Here is a 26,243-nt window from a genome sequence, read left to right on the forward strand (position 1 = left end):
GATTCATGGCATCCGCAGACCAAAACCCACCCGAGTGTCCTTCCATTGGAGAACGGATATACAAATTGTGTTCTAGTCATATTATAGAATAATACTCAGAAATTAAAAGTAACTGAAACACCAGGAAAACATAGATAAGTCTCAGAAAATGTCACATTAGGCAGAAGAATCTGGATTCAAAAGAGTATATGATGTAAGATTCCATTATGTCTACACCAGGACAGACTGTCGCAAGGTGACGAGAATCAGAACAGTAGCTGCCTCGGGCGACGGGAACAAGGTGGAGGGCACTTTATAGGGTGAGAGTGTCTTTAATTACATTATTGGTGAGGTGATTACATGGGTGCATACATTTGCCAAGTTAAAGATGTTAATAAAACAATAATATTGGAAAAAGAAATAAGTAAAAATTTCAATCTTGGGAACATTGAAATTTACAGCTGCAAATCCTATGTTCTCTTTCTTTAAAGAAAAGAGTGTTTTTAAATTATGCATCATCTTTACTCTGTAGGAGCTAAAAGAAAAAAATAACAGAAAGAAATGCATTCCCATTGCAACCATAACAAGGCATATTGTCAGCATGGGTAGACAAAATGACAGCAAGCAACTACAATAACATAAATGTCTGAAACACGTTAATGGTGTATTTGGAAATCTTGAAAATCTTTTTCTTCAAACCTCAACAATGTGGTTATGTCCTCAATACTAAATGCACTTGAGATTTGCAGGAAGACCACTTTTAGTGAGAATTGAAGTGTTAAACAGTGGGGCAGTGGTAATCTTAGTTGTTGGTGTGACATCTCCTTTCACTTTGAGGATATTTGAAATCTGAGAAGATTTCAGGATAACAATGGCTCCATATGGCTGGAGGAAAAGAGAAATCTCCAGGCAACTTGTGTTTTTGTCCTGGTGTTCAAAATTCTGTCACATTTACAGTAGCCTGGTGTTTCTCTTGAAATAAACTTGAAAAGGATTCAAAGAAAGAAAAATCACGAAGACTGCTTGTTCCCGAGGTTACAAAAGAAGAGTGGTACAAACTGGGCTGACCCTGCAGTAAACTGTGTCCAGGGACCAATGGGGTGTTTGCCACACAGGTGCTTCTGTGTCTAGAGCAAGTGGAAGGGTCCACCGAGACCCTAATCCTTCTCACATGCCCTGAGATGACAAAGCATTCCCCTGACACTAGGATAGATGCCCAAATGTTCATCAGCTGAGGCTATTGCATGAAAACAATTGTCTTATGCACATGCTGGACCAAACTCAGCAATGACCATGTTTACTAAATAAACCAGATGTCCATCTATTTGTTTCAATTGGTCCAAAATCAATGATCATTGGAAGTGTTTATTGCCCATGGAGAAAATCCAGAAGCTATTAACGATTTTAGGCTGGCCAGGCCCAGAGCTGGTTAGAGACCTTCCCTGGGGCCACCTTTGCCCACAGTGTCTGGAATGCCCACCACTGCCTTCCTTCTGGACAGAGGGACATTTTCTCTGCATCCATTTTGCTCCAGAGGACCCAGCAACCCGAGGGACAAGGGTAATGACAAGGCACTTGGGCAGATGCCCTTTTTAGCCAGAATAGAAGATTTTACCCTTTTCGGCAGGTAAAAGAGAATTATAGAAAACCATGCATTGGCTCCAGAAGGTGCTATGGGGGATCAGAATATGCCACCCCAAAATACGTCTCTTTGGCTTGATTATTTTTAAGAAGAAAGACTCAGGAAGAAACTTTGACCTTTCCCCCAACTGCCTAAAAGAATTTAACCTAGAAAGCTTGTTCCAGGAAGGAGCTGTCAGAGAGACACTTACAGTGTCATATAAACTAGGGTGTGGTAGACAGGGAGGAACTCAGCAAGGCCCATTTAGTCAAGTCCTCTCCATACCCCATTGTCTCTGCAAGGCCTGGTAAACATTTGTTGACCAAGCATTTGCTTTTCCATCTCTGTATGAATTGCCTTCTGCCCCTTTGAAGTCCCAAACCCCCACCCCCAACATCCTCCTTCATCTTTAGCTGAAAGTGCTATTTAAGGTAGTGGTTTCAGACATTTTGGCAAGTTACTCAGTTTTCCTGGGTCTTTCCCATGCATACATGTTAGTAAACTGTTTGATTTTCTCCTGTTATTCCATGTGGTGTCAGTTTAATTCTTAGATCAGCCAGAAGGACCCAGAGGGGAGAAGAATAGTTCTGCCTCCCCTACGGTGCTGTGAAATCCTCGTAAAAAGAGTTTTTTTCCCTTTTCCTCTTTTGTTGTTGATGTAAACAAGTGCCTAAGAAAGTCTCACTGACATAGAAGACGCTGTTGCTCCAGCGAGCCCCTCTGCATTCCACACGCGCTGCCTCATGTTCAGCCCTGAGATGATTTCACATGTTAATAGTGCCCAGAGACTGCTTGATTAAGACAGTACTTATGACGAAAGACCGTGCACGTTATTTAAAGAGAAATACTAAAATTACAGCTCTACCTGTATCCTGTGCATGGAAATTGTGGATAAAGAAAGAGAAACATTCACTCCCATCAGAGCATTGCAGGGGCTGTCACTGAAGCATTGTTACGGCTGCCAGGTAATTCTGGATTATTCTCTCTGAGCTATGAAATCTCTCATGGACAAACTGAATTCCTTCTACTAAGGAATAAGGAGTGAGTCCCTACTGATAGCAATGATGACTCTGCAGTCCATCCTCAGGTGAGGAGAGTGTGTTGCCAGTGGCATCCACACCCAGGGAATGCTGGCTCCTCTCCCTTCAGGAGAATGGACGAGTTACTCTGCCCCTTCACCTCTCTGCCCTCCACCATGCACTGGGGTTATTAACACAACCCCACCCCTGACCCCACCCTAGATCAGAGATGCTAAAGCAGTGAGTGATCTCCTTAGAGATGACTATTTCCTGCTCCTTTAGCTATGAGGGTCCCAGGCTTGCAGGGGGAAGACCTAACGTTGACAGGTTTCTGACTCTAAGTACTTTACTTGTCAGTCTAGTTATTTGTGTTCAGATCACTTGTGTAGTCATCATTCACAGCCTGATCCACACCAAATGAGAGATGTTAAAACAATGGAAACACTGGACAGCCTTCAATAACTCAGTCTCAATTTGCAACTCCTTTGTGAATGCTGCAGGCTATCGTAGGGGGAAAAAATAAAACTCAATCAAAAACAAAGAATTAGCAAGTAAAAGATAATTAAAATGGGCTGTTTTAAACTTAATTAACATGCAAATAAAATTCATTAAGGTTGATATCTTGCTTCATTACGAGCTGCAGCAAAATAGAGAATTAAAATGGTTTCCACTGATAGAAAATCCTGAGGCTTGTAAATCCTGGTGGGAAAAATGATTTTACCCGACCATGGTGAATAAATTCAGTTGTCGTTTACTGAACATATAGACAAGCTGGAGATAAATTTACCGATTTAAATATAGTATCTCTTCTCATTCTGAAAACTTTAAAAGTAATTGATTGAAATATAGACTTTTCTATTTTCTTTTCAGAAGAAAAATACTATGTTTCTCCCAAACTGAGTACAATGATTAGAATTCAAATGAGAATGAACATTGAATTTTCCTAAAATATTTCTTCCTTTATTGTATTTTATTGGCACAAAAATGTCCCCCCTTTTTTTAACCATGATAGTTTTGGATAAATCCATCTTGTCATCAAGAAGAGCCTGAAGGGGCTCGAATCTGATCTTCCTTAGTGTTTATCACGTTGATCCACTTAGATAGAGATTAGAAATTCCAAGGAACAGGGCCCAATAAGTACCATCAGAACAAAAGAAGGCCTCCAACTTAAGTGTGTGTGAGGGATCCTTTATCTGACTGCATTTCTGACAACAGAGGACAGGGTTGGCAATAACCCTGTGGTGGCAGTCACCCCTGTAATCTGGGAGGCTCAGCACAGGTAAGAGGCAGTGATGAGGGGAGAGAGGGGCTGAGGGACACCGGTCAGGCTGCAGAGCAGGGGGTCCTGGGCCTGGCGCTCACAGGGCCTCCCAAGATGCCATCTGTTTAAGGGCCCAGAAGGAAAGCCAGCTGGGGGTCTAGCCATGGAGGCTGATGGGGTTCAGGGCAGCTTCCCCGGGATGCACCACTCTGCCATGTGAATTATTTTGAGCTGAAGACAATCAAGGCTCAGAAGACTCAGGAAGAATGTTTGACCTCCCACAAATTGCCTGAAAGAATTTAAGATAGAAGGCCTGTCCCCGGAGGGAGCCAGCGCCATAGATAACTCCAGGTGCGGTAGACAGGAAGGCACCCAGCAGGGCCCATTTTACTGAAGCTCTCTCGTGGGTCCCATTGTCTACAAATGGCCCAGCAAACATTTGTTTACCAAATATTAACTGTTTTCATCTTCCTGTAAATGGCCTCCTTCCCCTTTGTCTTGGACCTCTGTTTCGTTCCTCTTGCTCCAGAAAGACATATGTACCTCACTCAGCCTGACTCCCTTTGGGATTCTTCACGCTAACATGAATTCCTTGTGTGCAGGTATTAAACTTGGTTTGATTTTCTCCTGCTAACCTGCCTTCGGTCATTTTACTTATTTGACCAGCCACAAGAACCAGAAGGGGAAAAGGGGGAAATTCTCCCCTCTCCAACAAGGCCAAGTCAGGATGAACCAGCAGGAACCAGGGAGTGGAGGACACGCAGGGCCAGGGCAGCCAGGAAGGAGCCTGCAGAAACTGGGGGAGTCACCAGGGGCGAGCTGGGTCTCCTGGCTTGCAGTCAACAGAGGCTGCATCCTTGCCGCCAAAAACCATTTGTCTCAGGGAAGCAGGGGGCATTGATTACATGCACACCAAAGCGATTACACTACGAGGCACCCTCACCCACATGATCACTAGCCAGTGCTGAAGTACTGGCCACGTGGGAGGTGGGGCTCCCCTCTGTACTCGCTGCCCCACAGAGGCAGAGACGCCTGTGTTCACTTAACTCTGCCTACTCTTCACCTCATGTTACCAACAGGCAATAGGGAAATAGAAGGAAATACAAAATAATCATATAAAAGTGGCAGAAAGTTTTCAAACCTCTATTTTGGAATAAACGCTATGGTAAGAATGTCTATCTGTCCATCTATCTATGATGAAAATCTAAAATACCTAAGAAACTGTATGGGAATTACGTTTCATTATGTCACAAATGTTCACCGTAATAAAATGGTCAAATGTTGAGCACTAAGGACAAGAAGCTTAAAAAAAAAGTGCCGAGAAAGTGACTTAAAAGGTGGGGGGTGAAGAGCAAAGTCTACGATTCCATGTCTTCTTTGCGTAGCTGCGGTTTCTATAGGAATTTTCTGCATGTTTCCCTGGAATTTATGCGCAGACTTTTGCCTCAGCACTTCATGGGAAGGCTCAGGGGGATGTCTTCCCTGTGACTGGAAGTTTTGTGGTTCTTTCTTTACCAGAGCAATTTTCTGCTCTTCTCCTTAAGTGTAGGCACAGGGTACATGCTCCTGGAGCAAAGTCTCCAAAGATACACACAGAATGCCCATGAGGAGCTGTGAAGGTAGCTGTTGATTCCCATTCCTCCACAACAGATGTTAAGGGAAGGAAATCAAATATTTTTTCTTTTTTTAAAATTGGCAAATATCTTTTTAGAATGCCTTTCTAGCCTCTGTTGTAGGCAGAATAACGGCCCACCAGGGATGTCCACTTGCTGCTCCCTGGAGCCTGAGACTGTGTCACCTTACAGGGCAAGAAGGAATTGAGCTGGATAATCAGCTGGATTTGAGATTATCTGGGATCATCCAGGCAGGCCCAGCGTAATCACGAGGGTCTTTAAACGGAAAGAGGAAGGCAGAAGGGTCAGAGAGATGGCAGCGGGAGAAGGACTCCAGTGCCATTGCTGGTTTGAAGATGGAGGAAGGGACATGAGCTCAGCAGTGCAAGCGGCTACTAGAAGCTGGAAAAGGCAAGACAACAGATTCTCCGCTGAAGACTCTAGAAAGAAGCAGCTTCGCCAACACCCTGATTTTAGCCCAGTGAGACCCATTCCAGTCCTTTGGCCTTCGGAACTGTAACACAGTAAATTTGTGCTGTTTTAGCTGCTGAGGTTTGAGTGGGATCTGTTACAGCAGCAACAAGAAGCTTATACACCTTCCAATTTCTTTGTTCAACTTGAAGCAGATGAATCATTAAATAATCAGGGCTAAGGTACCCATAAAACTGAATATTTGTTGTAGAAAAAAATATTTTCCTAGATAAATAACTTGGTAAATTCAAAGGTGTTTAAATGTTTTCATGGTGAAATGATTGTACATGAGTGTAGTTCACAGCCATTTCAGCTATCATGCCCTCCATGGCCCCAACGTGCAAGAGAGAAACCAGCTTTGCCATTCTTGGCGATCAACAGACGATATCCACACACCAGAAATGTCACATGGAAGCATGCCTGTAAATCTATTTAAATATTTGTTTGGAATTTTATTTTCTGTGCAATAGATAATTCACTTGTAATGTTTTATCAAAAGAAATACAAGAATTGTTGAAAATCAAGGAGCCCACCACAGATCAATGCAAGGTAGGAAGTTGACTTACCGTCTCTTCGGTTAAGTCTTGCGAACCCAGGACTGTGGCTGCTGGACAGCTCCGAGGAGCTGCTGAAGGATGATGGGGGCAGGGCAGACACGAGTGGCTTGTCACAGTTATCTGTCGGAGGAAAACCAAGAATTCGGGTTAACACACTTGTTATAGCCCTTTGGGAAATCGTAACCTAGAATGTTACAAACCCCAGAGCAAACCCAGTGTTAATGGGGAAGGTCAGAAGCATTAGAAAACTACAGGATGTCCACTGTGACAGCTCCCACTGTCCCAGACAGCACAACAAGACAGGAAAGGGAGTGAGGTGTCTAAGAAACAGGAGGGTGACAGAGAATTGTCACAATTCATAGACAAAGGAAAGTGCAAAACCAATAACACAGTCAATTTATCAGAAATGATAAGATGTCACAAAGAGGCAGGGTATATAATCAATATACCAGCATGGATCATGTTTCTATATGCCAAATGGTTAACTATAGTAAAAAAAGAAAAATAGCCATTTATAATAACAAGAAAAATATAAGATGCCTGAGAATGTTTCTGAAAAGATGTTTAAGACGTAGTGGAGAAAATTATAAAACTTTAGTGATGGACCTAACATAAGACCTTACATATGTAAGTGGAGAGATATGCCATACTCGTGAACAGTGTGCTCATCTTTTTGATTCATCAAGTCGGCCTGCTACTGGGCGTTAGAAGAGACTGAACGCTTGACCACAGGCCACCAAGTTACCATACAGCCTGGGCTGCCCATTATGAACTGGGTATTACCTGACCCACCAACCCACAAAGTTGGGTGTGCCAGCAGCACTCCATCATCAATGGAAGTGCAATGTATGAGGTCAGGCTCAAGTGGGTCCTGAGGGTTCAAGTAAAGTCACATGAAGAAGTGGCCCAAATGCCCATGGCCCCCATTCCTGCTACACTCCTCTCTCCCACCCTGCACGATGGCCTCATGGGGAGTTCTCTGTGATCAGTCGTCAGAGGAAGAGAAGACTCAGCCTGGTTGACGGGTGGTTCTGCAGGATATGCAGGCACCACCTGAGGGTGGACAGTTGGAGCGAATAGTGCCTCTCTGGGACATCCCCGAAGGATGTGATGAAGGGAAGTCCTCCCAGTGGGCAGAACTTCGAGAAGCACACCATGGGCTCAGCAACACGCACTTCTACTCGCCAAGGCTAACTTGGCTATGGCCACTGCTGGGTGCCCAATCTGCCAAGAGACGAACACTGAGTCCCCACTATGGTACCCCTCCCTGGAGATCAGGCAGCTACCTGGTGGCTGGTCTATTACACTGGGGGGCTTCCATCATGGAAGGACAGCATTCTGTCCTTCCTGGAACAGATTCTGGATAAAGATTTGCCTTCCATGGACACAATACTTCACAAAAACTATCATCCATGGGCTTCCAGAATGGCTTGTCCACCACATAGTTTTCCACACAGCATTGCTTCTAATCAAGGGACTCACTTCACAGCAAAAGAAGTGTGGCAGTGGGCCCACGCTCATGGAATTCACTGGTCTCACCATGTTCCTCACCCTCCTGAATCAGCCAGCTTGATAGAATGGTGGAATGACCTTTTGAAGACTCAGTTATAGTACTAGCTGGGTGGCAAGACCTTTCAGGGCTGGAGCAAGCTTCTCCAGGAGGCGGTTCATGCTCTGAGTCAGCATCTAGTATATGGTGCTGTTTCTCCCACAGCCAGGATCCGCAGGTCCAGAATCAAGGGGTAGAAATGGCTGTGGTTCACTAGCAACTCACCAGCCCATCTTTTTCTTCTGTTCCTGCAACTTATACTCTGTTAGTCTAGAAGTCTTAGTTCCAGAGGGAGGAAGGCTTCCACCAGGAGACACGACAATGAGTCCATTGAACTGGAACTGGAGACAACCTCCTGGCCACTTTGGGCTCCTCATGCCTCTGGATCAATAGGTGAAGAAGAGAGTTACAGCACTGGCTGGGTGGCTGATCCTGACTACCAAGGGGAAATCCGACTGCTCCTCCACAGTGGAGTAAGGAAGAGCATGTCTGGAACACAGGAGATCCTTAGGGCATCTCATAGTATCACCATGCCCTGTGGTTAAGGTCAATGGAAAACTACAATCCAATCCAGGCAGGACTAACAATGACCCAGAGCCTTCAGGAATGAAGGTTTGGGTCACCCCATCAAGCAAAGACCACAGTTAGCTGAGGTGCTTGCTGGGGCAAAGGGAACACAGACTGGGAGGTGGAAGAGTCTGGTTAGAGTGCCAGCCATGGCCAGGTGACCTAGTTACAGTGACTGTAATCATCATGAGTGTTTGTTCCTTATTTTGTCATCAATGTCTGTCTGTGTGTGTGTACATAGACTGATGGATATAGATAGATAGGCGATAGGTAGATAATAAATTGAGCTAACATATTTGTTTTCCTCCCCTTCTTATTCCATTGTCATCTAAGGTAGATGTGTTCATAGCAGTCAATTTTAGATCTTACTATTTAAATTGCAGGGCATCAAAGGAGAAGAGTGAACATCACTGAGGACTCTGTGTCCTCTTCTGGCGGAAGGGTTAACATCTTTGTGGCTACACAAAGGATAGTTGTGTCACATTAGGTGAAAGTGTGCCTTTGTTACTGTCTTTATTAGGAGATTGAGTTGGTTTAAGGAGATGCGAATGGGCGCCAAGTTGACAAACGGTGAACAGTGATGGTTAGTTTTGTGTGTTGACTTGACTAGAATATGGTGACAGCTATTACATCAAACACTGATCCAGGTGTTGCCATGAAGGTGTTTACAGACAGGATCAAAGTCAACATCAGCTGACTTGTGAGGGCGATTCTGCTGGACAGTCTGGGCGGCTCGGGTCCAACCAGTTCAAAGGCCTTAAGAGCAGCAGTGAGACTTCTCTGAGGAAGAAGAAATGCCACCTGTGCAGAGTGGCTCCAGCCTGTGCCCAGAGCTCCAGCCTGCCCATCCTGGACTTGCCCGTCCGGTCCCCACAGTCATGTAAGCTGATTCCTTGCACAAGTCCCTTAACGATCACTTTCTACTGGTTCTGCTTCTCTTGTTGAACCCTGACTGTTACAAACAGGAGGACTCAGCACTGTGAACGATGCTTCTTCTCCCCACATCGCTCTTTAAATTCAATGACACCAACACAGACGTCCGTAAGCCCCACGTAGGCAGGGCGACAATGGAGAAGCAGAGGGAAGGGGTGGGTGAAACCTGGTCCCTGAGTCTTCTAGAGGAAGGAGAAAAATGAGCAGCTTCCAGAAATGTGAAATAAAGGTCAAGGATGCAGTCCTCGCCCATCACTAAAGCGTACGTCTGTTGGGCGTGGGATGGTGAATTATTCCACTTTGCACCTTCCGTAAAGACCAGCAGAGTCTTAAGAGAGGACAGAAACAAACACACTGACAACAAAAACCGGCATGAGAGGAGCCAGTTCTTCGCAGTCATCCCAGACTAGAAATCCGTCTCCCTGTTGTATATTCTGTCTGCCTGGGCTTATTGTACGGAAGATGGAAGCTAATAGGCAGAAAATTCTGCAAATTTCCCTCAAGAGAAAGTGAGATGAGGCAAGTGTCGCCGTGGCTCCTCGTCTCTTCGTACACCTGCACATAAGCTGTCATCTGTCAAAGGCGACTATCATAGGTTGGTTTCAAAACCTATTATACGACCACATTCTTACACAACCCAGAACAACCAGCCGTCCTCCAGCTTCTTTGTAGAACAGCTTCCATTCAAAACCAATCACATTACATATGAATATGTGCTATCACGTTATTTTAGTAGAATTGCAAGGTGATTTTTCAAATGGACTTAAAAAACCACCCCAAGTTCAAGTTTTATATACACAGGGCTTAATATGAAAAAGATAAGGCATATTGAGATTCCTCTTTAATAGGCAGAGAGAATAAATATTAAAAATACTATCAAAACGCATTATTTTCATTATGACTGCTGTGCAGATAGGTAGAAAATCCTCACAAAAGAACCCAGGACGAGGTCTGAGTGAGTGATCCGAAGGAGGAGATAGGGTGAACGGAAGGCAGGCAAAGTCTGGCCGTTGCATTTTCTAAGTAGAAATAATGAGGAGAGGAATGTGCAGCCTCAACTAATCCAGCTATTAGCTGTGTTAACAGGGGCCGTGGTCGTGGGGCTGGCTCTGAAGTTACTTCCACACCCTCTTCATTTAGATGCAGACAGTACCTGTCTCTGACCTTCTCAATTTTCAACACAACAGCCGAGGCAGTAACACCCTCACAGTGACCTCCCAGCTCTGCTGAACCCGTGCAGGGCCCGCGTCTGTCCAGGAGATGTCCCCGTGGTGCCCGCACAGCCATTCCTTCTGACGCTGCACTGACCAGGCCAGGCGTCCCCCGCGTGCTCTCCTCCAGGTCCTCACTGGGGTTTCCAGGATTCTGCCTGCTCCACCCTACACACAGCCTGTCCCCACCCCCGCTGCCCTCTCTCCCCCAAGGAGTGACAATAAATGTCTGCTATCTAAGATGCTGCACTAGGGCAGGCTGTTACTTTGCATCATGGTGGCAACAGCTGACTCACATGGAACCATGCATCCCTGAAGTGCAGGGGGCGTTGGGGCCTCTCTGTCACCCCCACCGGTGCTGTAGGTCGGGGTGGATGGGGGAGAATTCTGAGGGTCATTCTTCTTGCTTCTCAGCAGGTCCAGGGGGGTGGAGCCCGGGCCCAGAGCTGGGACGTCCTTGACTGCAGCACACAATCTACCAGCCTTTGCTACCTCTGTCTGGCTCTGTTCTTGCCCTCGCTCCCCAGGGTCACCTCTCCAGACAGCATCGTCTCAGCCCAGATTCCGGGGTGAAGCACTGACAGCAGAGTCCCAGGAAGGGACTGTGCAGGTGGGCACTCTGCTCAGGGGCTAACGGGCCCGTGGCTCCTGGAAGGTGAGGTGGTGACCACCTGCCACACCCAGCATCCTAATTATGAAGAATCTTGGTTGCTGCAGGAGATCATAGCAGCATCTTGCTAAGCTTTAAGCCTAGGGAAAATAAATTCCAACTGGGTGACTGGGGGGATGTGTGATCTGCTGAGTCTCATAATCATTATACCAGATTGCTTGTGGTTTGGACTCTCAGGTCGGAGGGGAACACGTTAACAGGCATGAAGGCAGGGGGTTTAGGAACGTCGGGCCCTTGCAGGAATGGACCGCTGCCTGCATACCTTGCTGATTGTTCTTAAGATACTCCCCAAGGGAATGACCTGGGATTGGGCTGGTGTGCCTCAGGGGGATGAAGAATGGAACCTTTGGACTTGGGCTTGTGTGTCCTTGCAGGCATGAGTTCCCGCTATCGTACTTGCTTGAGATTCTTTACCCGCAAAAAAATATGTGGCGATCCGAGGGACCTCACCTCAGCCATTGAGGCTGATGGTCCCCTGTGCCATTGAATAATGTAGATTGTGTTCTGTCTACTAGTTCTGTTCGCCCCTTCGGCTCGCTGCCTAGCCAGTCTCAGCAGCACTTGGTGGAGGCAGGGGGAGGGCAGCCTCAGTTTCCTGGTGGTGGCGTGCCTGGGCAGCTGAGGGGTGGCGTGGTGGAAGACTGAGGAAGGCAGCTCTGGAGCCATGAAGACGAAACATGGCGTCCACAGGGGCCCACCGTGGAGGATGGATGGCTGTGGCAGCTTCCTCGGCACAGCCAGCGTGTGGCTGAGCTACGGGGTGGTAGCGTGGGCCCTCGTGGCCCTCCACACCACAGTTAGGCCCCAGAGGCAGTGAGGGTGTCTGGAACCTGGGCAGGGTCATTTGGGCAAGTGCTCCTGGAATCCCGGGCCCTCTGGACCTGAAGGGGCAGTCCTGCCCACCCCCCCCCCCCACAGAGAGCAGAGCTCCCCTTACCTGGAGGCCAGAGGTCAGGCCAGGCCTCCCCACCTTGTGTGCACATGGTCCTCCTCAAATCGGCCCTCCTCCCAGTACTTGCAGAGTAATGCCCAGGGCCAGAGGGTCAGGTCTTGGTACAACGCCAGACAGAAATGCAGAAAACAGCTCAAACCCAGTGAACGCAAACCATCGGGATCCAGGAAACTGGGGTGGGTGGGCCTGGAAGGACTGGCACAGGGTGGATGGTGACGGGGGTTGGTGACACTGCAGCGCTGGCCCAGGCTCCCTGCAGAGGTCCTGCGCCCACAGGGGGTGGTCAGCAGTGATCGAGGAGGAGATGCAGCATGGCCAGTGAGGGGGCAGAGCAGTCAGCTGTCCTCTCTCCAGAGCCCACAATGCAGAGCTGGCCCCTTGAGTCAGTGGAGATGACTGTGTCTCCAGTGGTGAGGACCCGAGGGCTCAGCCACAGAGGCAGGGACAGCTTCTCCGGCTAGCGGGCGGACACAGGCAGGACCACAGCCCAGAGGTGGGGAGTCCATTGGGCCGCCCAGAGAACTCGCCCGTCACTGGCTCCCTGCTGCTGTGTGGGAGACGGTGCGGGGAGGCAGGGGGACACGCTCGACAGCGGGTGCAGGGGACCTAGACGCAGGGCCCAGGGGGCCGCAACTCAACAGCACAGCCCGGCAAGGCTTCTGCCTCCCCATCTTCACCCGGTGCCCCCACCCCTGGGAACACCTTCCAGGAACCAAAGCCTTCCTGAGACTCTGCCTCGGGAGACGAGGCAAACACACTTCATTAATCTTATCGTTACATTACTACACGCGCCACACGCGTTTCTCTTTAATTAGAGCACAGCTGGTGAAGAGAGTCATGACTGCAGGCCCATCGCCGAGCTCTCCTGCCGGGCTGGGATGAGGTCGTCGAATCCTCCCCACGGGCTGCAGACGGCCACCCCAACTAGACCCTGCACAAAACGAGGGACCCCGAACGCTGGGGAAAAGCGCGGAACCGGGATGGAGTACCAGGACGGCGCCACAGATCCGGGGAGATACATCCTCTGAGAGGGCGTAAGGGTTCGGATGACGCAACTCAGAAAATGCCCAAACCAAGTCTCTGGGCAGCGTCCTGCGAGCAGTGCTGTCCCCTTCCGTCCGGGTGATGATGGGCCCGTCCCACCACCAGGCCCTCAGCCGAGGCCTCTTTGTCTGTAGCTGCATCCCACCCGCAGCTCAGAGGCCGTGACCACACGCGCGCGTCCTCACCAAGTGTCTTGGCTGGGCTCCGACCCAGGTTCCCTGGGCGGCTCCCGCTGGCTCTCCCACTCGCAGGCTGCCCGGCTTGCGGCTGGTGGTGGCGGGATGACCGGGGGAGGCAGGGGAGGCCCAGATGGGCACAGTCTGTGGGGCAGGAGCAAGTCCCAAGTTCATCCAGATTCAGGAGCTCTCAGTAGACTCTTCCACTTGGTGGGAGGAGCGCAGAGCTGGGGACCTTCTCAGCGGACCCTCCGTGAGTCTGGGGCCAGCTCAGGTTACTCGTGTTAGTAAAACGCCTTTATTGTCGCAATCGAGCTGGAGGATTTGCGCGGAGAGCTCAGCGGAGGAATGGGCGAGTGATTGTTACAGACCCCGGCCCAGCCCTGCTGCGAGCTGTGCTCCGTGGGAGGCACTGGCCCCTGGGAGGGGTATGTCCCTCTGGAGTCACACGTGGCTCCGCAGCGACTGCTCGCCGGAGCGTGGTGAGGGCGAGACCCCCTGAGCCTGTGGTGCCCAGACCTGCCCGCCGAGGCGGTGCCTCCAGCTGCCGTCCACGCGGACCCCCATTCCTGCTCTCACCCCCAGGGTCCTTTCTCACACTATATGCTTCGTCTGCAAAGACCTCAGGGAGGCGAGGCGGCAGGGAGCGCCTCTCAAGAACTGTAGGGACCGCGTAGACGGGATGGAGCGCCGCTCTCGGGGGATTATGCGGCGGGAGGCAGGAGACCAGTCAGCCTGGCGATGATGCCACGCTCGGGGTCCCCTGTCTCGGCCTTGTCCCCTCAAGGAGGGAAGAAGCGGTAAGGGAGCCCCACACGCCTCTCTGCTCACATCCTTCCTTCTCTGGGGTTTTACGACATTAAAAGCCTGCAACGCCACCAGAAAGGCCACGGAATGCATCCAAAGCCTTGAGCGATCCGGCTGAAGTGGCGTTTGATTCCCAAGCCGATAACGGTGGCAAATTAGAAGGAAAGGGACAGGCCATTTCACTCATAAATAACCGTGAAAAATCTAAGTGAAATATTAGCAAAAGTAATTCAGTGGTAAATTAAATGTAATATATACCAGAACTACGTGGCTTTCATGCTAAGGATGGAAGACTGGTGGGTTTTTTCTTTTTTGAAATGAGTAACTTCCTTAATAGATTTTAGTGGAAATTACATTCAGAGAAGTTGAAAAGGCTTTTGATGACATTTAATATCTTTTCCTGGCTTTTTAAATGATCTTCGCAAGTTAGGAATATACAGACACTTCATAACGTGGTTAAGAGGATGCGTCCATTTGGGCATCAGTGTCATTGCACATGTTTCTCTCAGACCAACACTAGCATCATCGTAGTGAGAAAACACTAGAAATGATCTGATTAAAGGAAGAGGCCAAGCAGGAATGTCAGTGACACCGTGACTGTTTGCTCTTCTTCTAAGGACGTCAGGGAAACTGGAATATCCGAACCTACTGATAAAAAAATCTGAGTGTTCAAACTCGAAAGTTATGATAAGCACTAAAGTTATTCATTTAGACAGAAAACTACAAAATTAATATAAAAAATGAATGGCTTTCCAATATGCATGCAAACACCTGAAAATATCATGGAAAAAACAATATCTGTTTATAACAAAATCCAAGAAATATAGGAATAAACAAGACATGTCAGAGATAATAAATAGAAAGAATTTAGATAAGTGAAGACAAACCCACTGTTTTTTGGGGGGGGGGGGGTTTGGTGAGGAAGATTGGCCCTGAACTAACCTCCTTTGCCAATCTTCCTCTTGTTGCTTGAGGAGATTGCCACTGAGCCATGTGTGCCAGTCCTCCTCTATTTTGTACGTGGGACGCTGCTTCAGCATGGCTTGATGAGCGGTGTGGTAGGTCTGTACCCAGGATCCGAATCCACGAACCCTGGGCTGCTGAAGCAGAGTGCACGAACTTAACCACTACGCCACCAGTCCAACCCCAACAAGCCCACTGTTTTTGATGGCAGATCTAGCAGTTTAAGGAGTTTAAGGATGGTAACAGGCTCTGAAAAAATGGAAGCACTTGGTGACATCTCAGTAAAACAATATTTGGAAATAAAGTTTGCAAAGAATCACAAACATCGGAGGAAGCAGAAATTAGTGACAATAACAGAACCTTCTGAAGAGAGATTGCTGAGGTGCAGGTGAGGAGTTTCAGGGTGGGGAGTTCAGTGGGGCCTCTCCCACTGTGGTGGGCATGGCTGCGGGGCACCCTGGACCATGGTCAGGATGTAACGCTCGCGCACTTGGACACTTGATCTCAGCACTGCGAGGCTCCCGCAGTTCCCCAGGGAGCTGACAGTAGGTTTCTATGCTTGGTGCCACTTAATTGCGTGTCTGTACATATGCCGTCATACATGTATGCATGTATGTATACACGCGTGCAGATGTGCGTGTGTGTAGTTACAGTGGGTCCGCGTCTAGTGGAGCCACGTCCTCTGTCACCACACATTTGCTCTGCACACATCTGGAGTCAGTTCCTTTCCCAACCGTGGTTTTCCTGAGCAAGAACTAGGGAGTGGAATCAGATTAGTTATAAAAAAGCTTATCAAATAATCCAGATAATGAACTATGAAGTGTAAGATTAAAAAAGATTTTCTTAAAGAGTCCAATTTCAGAATTTCTGAATTATGTTCTTAAAACATTGTGGAGGCTTTATTTTGAAGGAATAAAAAATTGAATCTTCTTGAAATGAGGTATATTTTTCTCTGAGTCCATAAAAATGATCTCCAACCTCAGGAAAACTACTGCATTAAATTAAAAATCAGATGTTTTCTGAATTTTTCAATGAAATTTTTAAAAATGTGCTATTTAAGAAGGTCGTCCAATGTGAGTACTTTAAAATGGAAGCTCTTGAAGGTAGGGATTGTCCCACGGTCGACCCATTCACTCGGGCATGTGTGGAAAAGAACTAAAGGTATAAAAAACACACATAAATTCAAGAATATATTTTCTAAATTGGATAAAAAGTGAGCATTTTATTGCAAAACAGAGTGTGCTTCCTGCCTCTCTCCGTCATGTGTGAGTGTGTTAAAGAGAGCCACCTCTCAGCTGGTGGGAATAAAGAATGACAGGTGCCCTTGACCCGAAATGTGCCCTTGACCCAAAATGTGCCCTAGTACAAGTCGAACAGGTATGAAAACCTGAAGACACTTACCGAGAGTCGGACCACACCACACCTGCAAAATAACCTCCAAAACTAAAGCATCAGCAAGGGCGTGAAGCGGCATTGCAGGTGGGCTGGTGAGACGGGCGCTCTGCAAACCCGTTGGGCTGGAACCACCATCTCACAAGCCCGCTGTTGGATACCTTCTCAACAGAAAACATCCTCCAGGTCCACGAAAAGACACGTAAGAACATCCGCGACAATGTTATTCATGACACCCCCAAAATGGAAACAGCCCACAGGCTCAGCGCCTTAGAACAGATACATAAGCTTGGGAGCAGTTAGGCAATGGAAACCACATAGAAATTTCCAAAATGAACTTAGACGTGGTGGCATAGAAGCAGCAGCAGCCATATGTGACGGAGAACAAATCCTGTGACTCCCGTATATAGGACCCTAAACAGGAAACCTTCCTATGGTGACAGAAACTACTGCTGGTCCCTGTGGGCTCAGCTGCAGCGAGTGCTTGAGTCTCGACATGGTGGGGCTCCCCCAGCACCGTTTGTGACCCCAGCACCGTTTGTGAAACCCCCTTGGGCTGTGACTTCGTGACTCATGCACTTTTCTGTGGGTAGAGGTCCCGGGTGTGGCTCCCACTGGCCCCTGAGTCAAGGAGGAGACAGTCACTCCCTCTCTGAGGTCTCTGGGCTCCTACAATTAATAACCCAACCTCAATGGACTAGATGTCTGAAACGGGCATTTTAGAGAAAAAAAGATTATGTGATGGAAAAAAGCCCATCAGAATAGATAGCCAGTCAGCACTACACACATTTGCTTAATCAATAAACGAAGAACACGTTCTTTTCTGTTAGCAAATTGATGAAGAAGCTAGTTTAAATCTGCTTCATTTCAGCCGGGATAAATCGGTAACTTGAGCCGAGTTAAGTCTTGGAAATATCGCCTCGGCTCCGGCAGGAGCAGCTCCAAATGGGAGGGCAGGCATTTCTGATGCCGAGGGCTCAGGATCCAGCGATAGGCGCTCATGGTCCAGCCCAGGTCTCAGCCGGCGGCCCCCACCTCCTGCTGGCCTCACGGAGCTGTGTCGATGGGCTGTTAATCCTACTTGAGATGAAATAAATCATGTCCCATAAAAGCACCTCAGTATTTTTGTGAATAATATCCAAATATAGATTAAAAACTGAAATAACAGAATAGCAGAATAGGACATTGAAATTAGAATAAGGAAGTGTTGAGTATATATTAAAAATAAAAATAACAGAATAAAATCCATGTACTGAGGGCTAACGTCACTCCAGAGTCACATCCTAAATGCCTGTCAGTTAACATGGCCTCCCGGTGACCATAAGAAAATCTAGGACTCTCATATCCAGAAACCCTTTTCAAGAACAAGGCACGCTTTGTCTTTTCTCCGTCAGCAGCCAGGCGGACTCACTCATGGAAAAGCAAAGTCGGTGTATTTATAGCTTTGCTGAGGAAGCAGATAAGTCCTGACCTTGCAGGTTGTTCTCCGTAAGTAGATATATGTCCAGGGGCACATTTTGAAACTTAGCTGCTTCATTCGCTGTGGCACCGGGAGGAAGCAAGCGTTCAAACCTCTGCAGGCTGTGACCGCACAGAACACACCCCAGCGTCTGGGCCCTGGAGGAGGGACGTCCGCCTTTCTCCTTGACTGCTCTGTTCTACCCGCTAATGAAGGGGCATCCGTAACACCCAGGGACCAGGGCCACAGCCCCGTGACCTTCATGGACCGTGCTCATCTCCACATTTAGCAGGAGGAGTGGATGGAGAGGACGTGACGGTCCCACAGACCACATCCAGGATGCCTTACTGACACTGGACCAGGAGCCCTACAGCTTAGTTCTCAGCCCCACATGTCATGCTGAGGCCTGAGCGGGCGTGGGTGGGTGTTTGTAGAATTGTAAAGCACACCGCTGTCATTTAGTGGGTTGTGCGCTCCCATTTTGTTAATCCCCGAATGTCTACACATCAAGGACACACTTTCTCCCTGACTTGCATTGGTCTAAATCGCACGGTTCTGGAAGAGGCACTTTTTCTAGAGGGGGTGTTTGCCACCCACCACCCTGGCCAGGGGCGAGCGGGGCCTGTGTGGTGTTGAGATTTCAGTGACTGGAGGCAGGGAACAGCCATAAAGGAAAACTGTCGGTGTTGAGAACCAATCCCCCACAAAGTATTTATACTAGAAGATCCTCTTTTTGCTGCTCAAAGGAAAGGAAGTCAATAAGTATCCATGGCTCCAGAAAACATTTCCCAGGTGGCGTTTTATGGGAGAAGTTCATAAACTGAGTGAAATCATAGAATTTCCAAATGCACACTCTATGCAGTAGAACCTTTAGAAATAGCTAGGCCAGCATTTTGCAAACACAGAGGGAGTTTAAATATTTTCCTCAAAGTAGAGCTGGGGTCCAGAGCTCGCCTCACAGGTGAGGCCCAGACCCCGGAGGACCCAATGCTCCACACAGACCAGGACGCGCTGCGAACACAACCTGGGGCCTTCAGTGGGGCAGGGGTGGCAGTGTCTGATTCAGGGAGGGGACAGTTGTAGCCACACCACACGGTGTGCAAAGCAGAACCCTGGCTTCCGAACAGGCAGCACATGTGGACTGTGGGCTTCAAGGATGGAGCACATGCTAGACAGGCGGCCACAGACACCAGGAGCTGAGGGGAGAGATCCAGGAAGGGGCAGGTCTGCCTCAGCCATGGTTTCATAGAAGATGGTACTGTCAACACACACACACACGTGTGCTGACACACTCACACATGCACACACATGTTCACACTCAAATACACATGCACGCACACTAACATGTGCACACGTACACTCACACATGCTGACATATACACTCACAGGCTCATGCACACATACACGCATGATCTCTCACACTCTTATGCACGCACACTCACTACCGTGCACATGCATGAACACACACACATACATGTGCACACACACATGCACACTCTCACACTCCTGCCTGCAGTGTATCGGATGGCATTCAGTCCAGGAGGGGTGACAGCAGTGTCTGTGGGGTGTCCTGTGGTGTCTGAGCAGCAGGACGCTCCCCACATGACTAGCTGACTCTAGAGTGAAGGATGTAAGAAGCTGGAGATCTGTAAAACTAATGATACAGAAAACATAGTTTTGGAAACTCAACTACTATTACATTTTATCATTTAATCTTGTCCTAAAAATGTGGCTTCAAAATAATTTATCTATCCAAAGTGACTTGTTAAATTATAAACTGGAGAAATGGCTTGATTGTATAGATATTTACAGGCTTATTGTTGAGTCACTGTCCAACAAACATTGCTTAAAGCATCAGAATGACAGAACTCATACTTCGAGCTGCAAAATACTCAATGGATGGTTGTTTCTGTGATTGCTCACAAGAAGTACCAAATTATTCTCATCCTCATAAACTGCATTATATAATGCCACACATAATAATGCATGAGATAAGGTAAATGGTGAAGTATGAAAATAAACGTAACTTTCAAATTTTCTGTATACCAATTTTGGCAATGTAATAGGTTTATGATATATTGAATTATCCTAGAACATAAGAATGAAACTTTGTCTATGGCATATTTCTGTACCCCAAGAAACACAAAATAGCAACAAATTAATAAAATAAGGATAAACTTAAAAAGAAAGAGATGGGCAGAGGAGAGAAACCAGAAGAGTGGTTTTAGCAAGTTACAATGTGAATGTAGCATGGTTTCCTAAGCAGAGACATGCTGGCCAGACCCTCTTGGAGGCCATCGCTCCCTCCCGGGGGAGAAGCTCAGAGAAGGAGGAGCTGATGGCTGATGGGGCCTGCAGAGCTCCTGGATGCTCAGTGAGGGGGACTCCAGGCCCCATAGGAGGCAGAGGCAAGTGGAGACTGAAGATGAGGGTGTGCTGAGAGTCTGTTATAAACAGCAAGTCCCTCCCCCTTCCTTGAGATCAGGAACTCCAGGCCCCTATCTAGCAGATCTGCACTTTATTCTGAATCACCTGGAGGGCTTCTTAAGGCACAGATTGCTGACACCACCCCCAGAGTTTCTAATTTGACAGATCTGGGATTTAACCAAGACTTTGCACTTCTGATGAGGTCCCAGGCAATGCTGTAGTTGCCAATCCTGGGACCACCCCGTGAAAACCACCAAGAAATCCACCTGGGGAAGCTCTGTTATTCAATTAAAATTGTCAGGACACACAGAAAGAAAAATGTAAGCCATTGTCAAGAGGAAGAAGAGTCAACAGAAGCAGGCACAGAGATGGCCCACATGTTGGGTCTCTGAAACAGAGATTTTCAAATAACCGTAGTCCATCAGAGACCTTCAAATAACTATAGTCCATGTGTTAAGGATCCAGAAAAAAAGATGGACAAATATATGAATGATGAGGAATTTCAGAAATCACATAGCTGAAATCTCAGAGTCCAAAGGAAATATTAGGGATCAAAAGCTGGCTGTCAGAGGTAAAGGATTCTGTCAATGGGCTTACAAGCCAGCTGAACAGAGCAGAGGGAAGAATCAGTGAGCTTGAAGATAAATCAGCAGAAATTATATAAACTGGAACACAATGTAGAAAAAAGAGAGTAAAAAAAAGCAGAACATTCACGAACTGTTGGATAATATCAGACTCTCCAATCTGTGTGTAGTTAGAGAATCCACAGGAGAGAGAAACAAAAGGAAGGAACAAATATTTGAACAGACGATGGCCAAGAATTTTCCACAATCAATGACAGAGAACAAGGCACAGATCCAAGTATCTCAGATAAACCCAAGCAGTATAAATACAAAAAATAAAACATTATGTTTAGTAGATGCACTGTAATTAAACTGGTGAAAGTCACAAAGTGTAAATCTTGAAGACAGCAGAGGAAAATGATGCCTCACACACCAGGGGAAGAGACGAGCTTGAGAGCACAGCCACGCTCACAGCTGACGTGCTGGAAACCGTGGGGGCGTGTCATTGAAACACTGAAAGGAAACAACGTATCCACCCAGGTTTCATAGTGAGCAATAGTATCTTTCATAAAGGAAAGTGAGGCAAAGACATTTTCGATCAAAAAAAGCTGAATAATCCACTGCAAGCAGGCCTTCATGAGAAGAAATTTTAAAGGAAGTTCTTTAGGCAGAAGAATGATATGAGATGGGAATCTGGACCTACACAAAGAAATGAAAAGTGCTGGAAACAGTAAAAATGAGGGTTAATATAAAGGATACTTAATTTGTTTTAGTTGCTTTAAATGTAATTGACTGCCCAAAGCAAAAAGAGAAACAGTGTATTGTGTGGTTTATAAATATGTAGCAATAAAATGTATAGCAAAAATAGCACAGTGGATGGGAATGAGAAATGGAAGTACACAGCCCTAAGTTCTTACAACTATGCATGAAATGGTGAGATATAATTTGCATGCAGACTGAAAGAAGAATCTAAACGTGTAGATTCCAAACCTTAGAGCAGCCACTATTCTTTAAAGCACTATAGCTAATAAGCCTGTGGTGGGGATAAAACAGAAACGTAAAAATTATTCCATAAACTCAAAAGAAACCAGGAAAATAATTGACTAAGATAGCTTTGAAATTGTAGAAAAGAAAATTGAGTTCAAGAATTGCTTTCTGGGGCCTGGTCTGGTGGTGTAGTGGTTAAATTTGTGTGCTCCAGTTTGGCGGCCCAGGGTTTGCAGGTTTGGATCCCAGGCGCGGACTTAAGCACTGCTCTTCAAGCCACGCTGTGGCAGCGACCCACGCACAAAATAGAGGAAGATTGGCACAGACATTAGTTCAGAGACAATCTCCCTCAACAAAAAAGAAAGAAGGAAAAAAGAATTGCTTTTCTGTAGTCATACCACTTTGCGAGAGCCTGTCCCCAAAAGACAGGCTGAGCCAAGACCACTTGGTATTTGCCTGGTCGACAAAGTGACAGAACCAATGTCAGCTGCACGAGAGCAAGAAAGTCTTATTTACGGCACCATCTGTGAAACCGAAGCAGCATCTGACGGAAATTCAGTGCCTGGTGAAGGCTTGAATGGCCACGTCATTTACCCTGTAGCTTTGTCCAGCACTTCAGTTTCCTCCCCCGAATTCCTGGACAAAGTATCTAATTTTCACTGTGTGACTATTGTGGAGGTCGTCATAATCACTCTTTGATGCTCTGCTAAAACAACAGTGAACTGGTTAATTTAAAAAAAAATCCACAATAATTAAGAAAGAGAACAAAAGAGTGAATTTTCCGTAATGAGATCATTTCAATATGTCCACAGTGGGTATACAAGAAGGGAGACAAAATGAAAATCAGTGCGATATTTTGTGGTGCATTTTTACTTCTCTGATAGCTTGCATGTGGTCATTTACAGTTAGAGGCGAATCTGCGAGATGTTTAAAGCTGAGGCTGATCTCGTTGCGTTTCCGGGTTGGGAAGAGGAATGGCTTTAAAATTCCTCAGGAGGACCCTGTACGAGAACTTCTCTGCGATTTGTCGCACACGTTTATATTATGCAATATAATCAGAGTAACGCTCCCCTGTGACATCACGTATTCTTTTTTAGCAACTACACTATCAAATTTCTTCAGAGATGTCATTTCTGTTTTCATATTTTTAAAGTAAAATCTAGGTTATGTGAGAAATTATTTTCCATCCTTTTGGAAAGATCTTTGTGATATATCGAACACTCTCTGGAATATGGAAGTTGAAGGAAATAACTAAAATGCCCGTAAGCCAAGGAACTGCTGATGTGGGAATAGGGTGACGGGTCATTTCAGGAATGGAGTATTTGCTGTAGCCACTGAACCAGCAGAAGGTTCCAGAGTTAATCTAACTGCCTCTGAGGATGGCACTCTGGGCTCTGCGTCTTCCCGGGACAGCTCCTGGAGGTGACACCCTACGACGGAGGGTTGTGTCCTCCTGGTTAATCATTTTTCACCAAGAGAGAAAAGCTGGATTGCCCAAAGGCAACTAAAATCAGTCTGTTCTGGACAAGGCTGTTTTCCAGAGACCATTGACACACTCTCTCTGATTTTCTTGGAAGAGAAATCTACCATCAGCAACCGAAAAGGAGACAAGAAGCTTGCAGCTCTGAAACCACACAGTGTCTGGGGAGGTGGACCGGGTGCTTGTCTTTGGGGTGTAGGCTCAGATCATTCTTAAGGTTGAACAGGATGAATTACCAAGTATTTCGGTTTATTTCCAGGAGGCACCCCTGCAGGTAAGGTAACCCGGAGGTCACCTGTGGGTCCACAGGTGGGCGGCCCTGGAGGGGGACTGGGGACGAGCAGGATCCAGCTGACCCTGCAGGGCACCTGACTCTGGGCCGACCCTGCAGAGGCGTCCAGACTCTGAATGAGGGGCCAGGTCTCTGTGCCCTCCTGCTGACCAGTAATAGACATGGGCAGCCCTGGAAGGGGCGGGAACCCGGTGAGGGGACACCCTTCAGCCAAGGGACGTCCCGAAGAGAGATGACTGCTGAGGCCGGTGAGCCAGCAGCTGGGGAAAAGCCCTCCATCCCAGAAGGTCATGTGGACACCCCGTCACCAGTTCACCCCGGGGCTCCCATAGCTGCCGTTCCCCAGCGTGGGTCTCAGGGACCCTAGGCTCTGGGGACCTGTGATGGCAAAGCTGAGTAATAATTCTAAGATGGTGTTTGCCTTTTCCCTCATTTCCTACAAATCTAGAATGGAGCTTTCCAGAAGCTGCATCGCACGTCCCCAGCAGTCTGAAGGAGCCGTTGGAGGACCCCTCCTCCAGCTGCGAGACTGTGTGGGGCGGGCTTCTGACTCGTCAGCACCACTCGGGGCTGCAGGGCGAGTGTGAGCGAGCAAGACCGAGCTCCGTGGGACGAGACACTGCACAGATCAGTCGTCCCCCCAAAGGCTTCCCCTTCCTTCTCAAGAATTCTCACTAATTCTTCTTTTGCTTTGGAAAATAGAGGTGTTCTTCAAAATACTTATGTTAACCTGTAATAGGTTAGCTGTTGTTATTTTTAGATGAGTTAACAAATATTTTAAAACATTCCCAGTTTTACATCTCCTTTGATAGCTACCACCAGATACAACCCACAAAGACGAAAGCTTTCTGGGGTCCTCAGTGATTCCTAAGATCAAAGGACTGCTGAGACCAAACACTCTGAGAATGAACCGCTGTTCGAGGCTGTTTGGTCCCATTTTCTTTAGCACGTCTTTTAGCTAAAAGTTCTATGAGTTTATATAATCAAATAAGCGAATATTGGGCAAACACCAAAGTGCTTCTAGAAGATAATCATTTCACTTAACTATTAAATTTATTCAAAACGATACACCATCCCCATTACAAAGCAGAAAATTAGGTCATTTTTAAAAGGGTGTGTGTTTGTAGAGAGAGCAGAGCAAAATTAGAGTACCTTTAAATAAACAGAGGGCCTCTTATTTCTCACTAAATAAAGTTATACAAATGAAACAAGTACAGCTATTGACGTGTTTCATATTGTTTTCATGAGGAAACAGTTGACAGGTGAAAATTTACCTGAAGAGGCTACTTGAGACAATTTTCCTTAGATCTTCTCAGTAAGATAGCAATAAAAATTTGAAAGTCCATTTTTACTCAGAAATCAACAGGATTCAGAATGTGTAGAATCCTACAGTGTGTGTATCTTTTATTTTCCTGTGTAAATCTAAACCTGTATCCATGAATTTTAGGAATTATTTTGGCTGCTAAAATTAAATTCATTTATAGGAATATTCTGATCTTTCATGGGAGATACTGCTATTATACACTTATTGAACTTACACTAAAATGATAAGAAAAACAAATTCACAATGTCTGATGAAGACTAGTGTTTTATTCCATTTAAAGGACTCCGCAAGATACCTGACAAGTTGAAAGCTTCTCAAAAGTTTGATGATGATAATAATTTCTCAGGCCATGTGATGACACTAACAACCTCTGGAAATCACTTCCCCTTGTTAGTAAAAGGCATGATTATAATGCTCTGAGATGGGAGAGGAAGATAAAGGTGCCTAGATGGAGTTGTGAATCATAACATGCAACGTTGGCAGGGATTTTAAAGAGAAAAGTCACATTATTCTTTCAATCCGATGCGGGTGGACACACTGTGTCACACACAAGCATGTTTTCTCTCTTTTTGCTGTAATCATTTTTCAACCAAGAGGTAATTTATTCAGTTGATAAACTGTGCTCTTTTTTTTTTTTAACATGAAGGAATCTTTACTAAGAAATCACCAGTTACCTGATTGAGAAAGCTGCTAATTTTCTGGCACTGTTGTAAAATCTCATCAAGGACACAGTGGTCCCCTTCAGCTGTGTAGACATTAATAACATGAGTTAAATGCTGTCAGCTACTCCAGAACCAGCCGTCTTGTTCCTTCGTGTTAGCATCGCGCAGCTTAGATGCCACAAGCGAATAAGCATTCTAGAAGGAAAGCATGCCACGCCGGGAGAAAGACCCCACGTGCTGATATCAAGTGATCTCACCCGGCAA

General features: G+C 46.7%; 1 protein-coding gene across 1 annotated transcript in view; it reads right to left on the reverse strand.

Moving 5' to 3' along the window:
• LOC100064076 (contactin-associated protein-like 4) overlaps positions 1-26,243 on the reverse strand; it is a 170,170-nt gene that overhangs the window by 127,344 nt on the left and 16,583 nt on the right. The window contains exon 2 of the mRNA XM_023642816.2: positions 6,531-6,641. Within this exon, the coding sequence (XP_023498584.2) occupies positions 6,531-6,641 (111 nt within the window). The remainder of the gene's footprint in view (positions 1-6,530; positions 6,642-26,243) is intronic.

Source organism: Equus caballus, chromosome 6 (assembly GCF_041296265.1).
Source record: "Equus caballus isolate H_3958 breed thoroughbred chromosome 6, TB-T2T, whole genome shotgun sequence".
In the NCBI taxonomy this organism is placed as follows: Eukaryota; Metazoa; Chordata; class Mammalia; order Perissodactyla; family Equidae; genus Equus; species Equus caballus.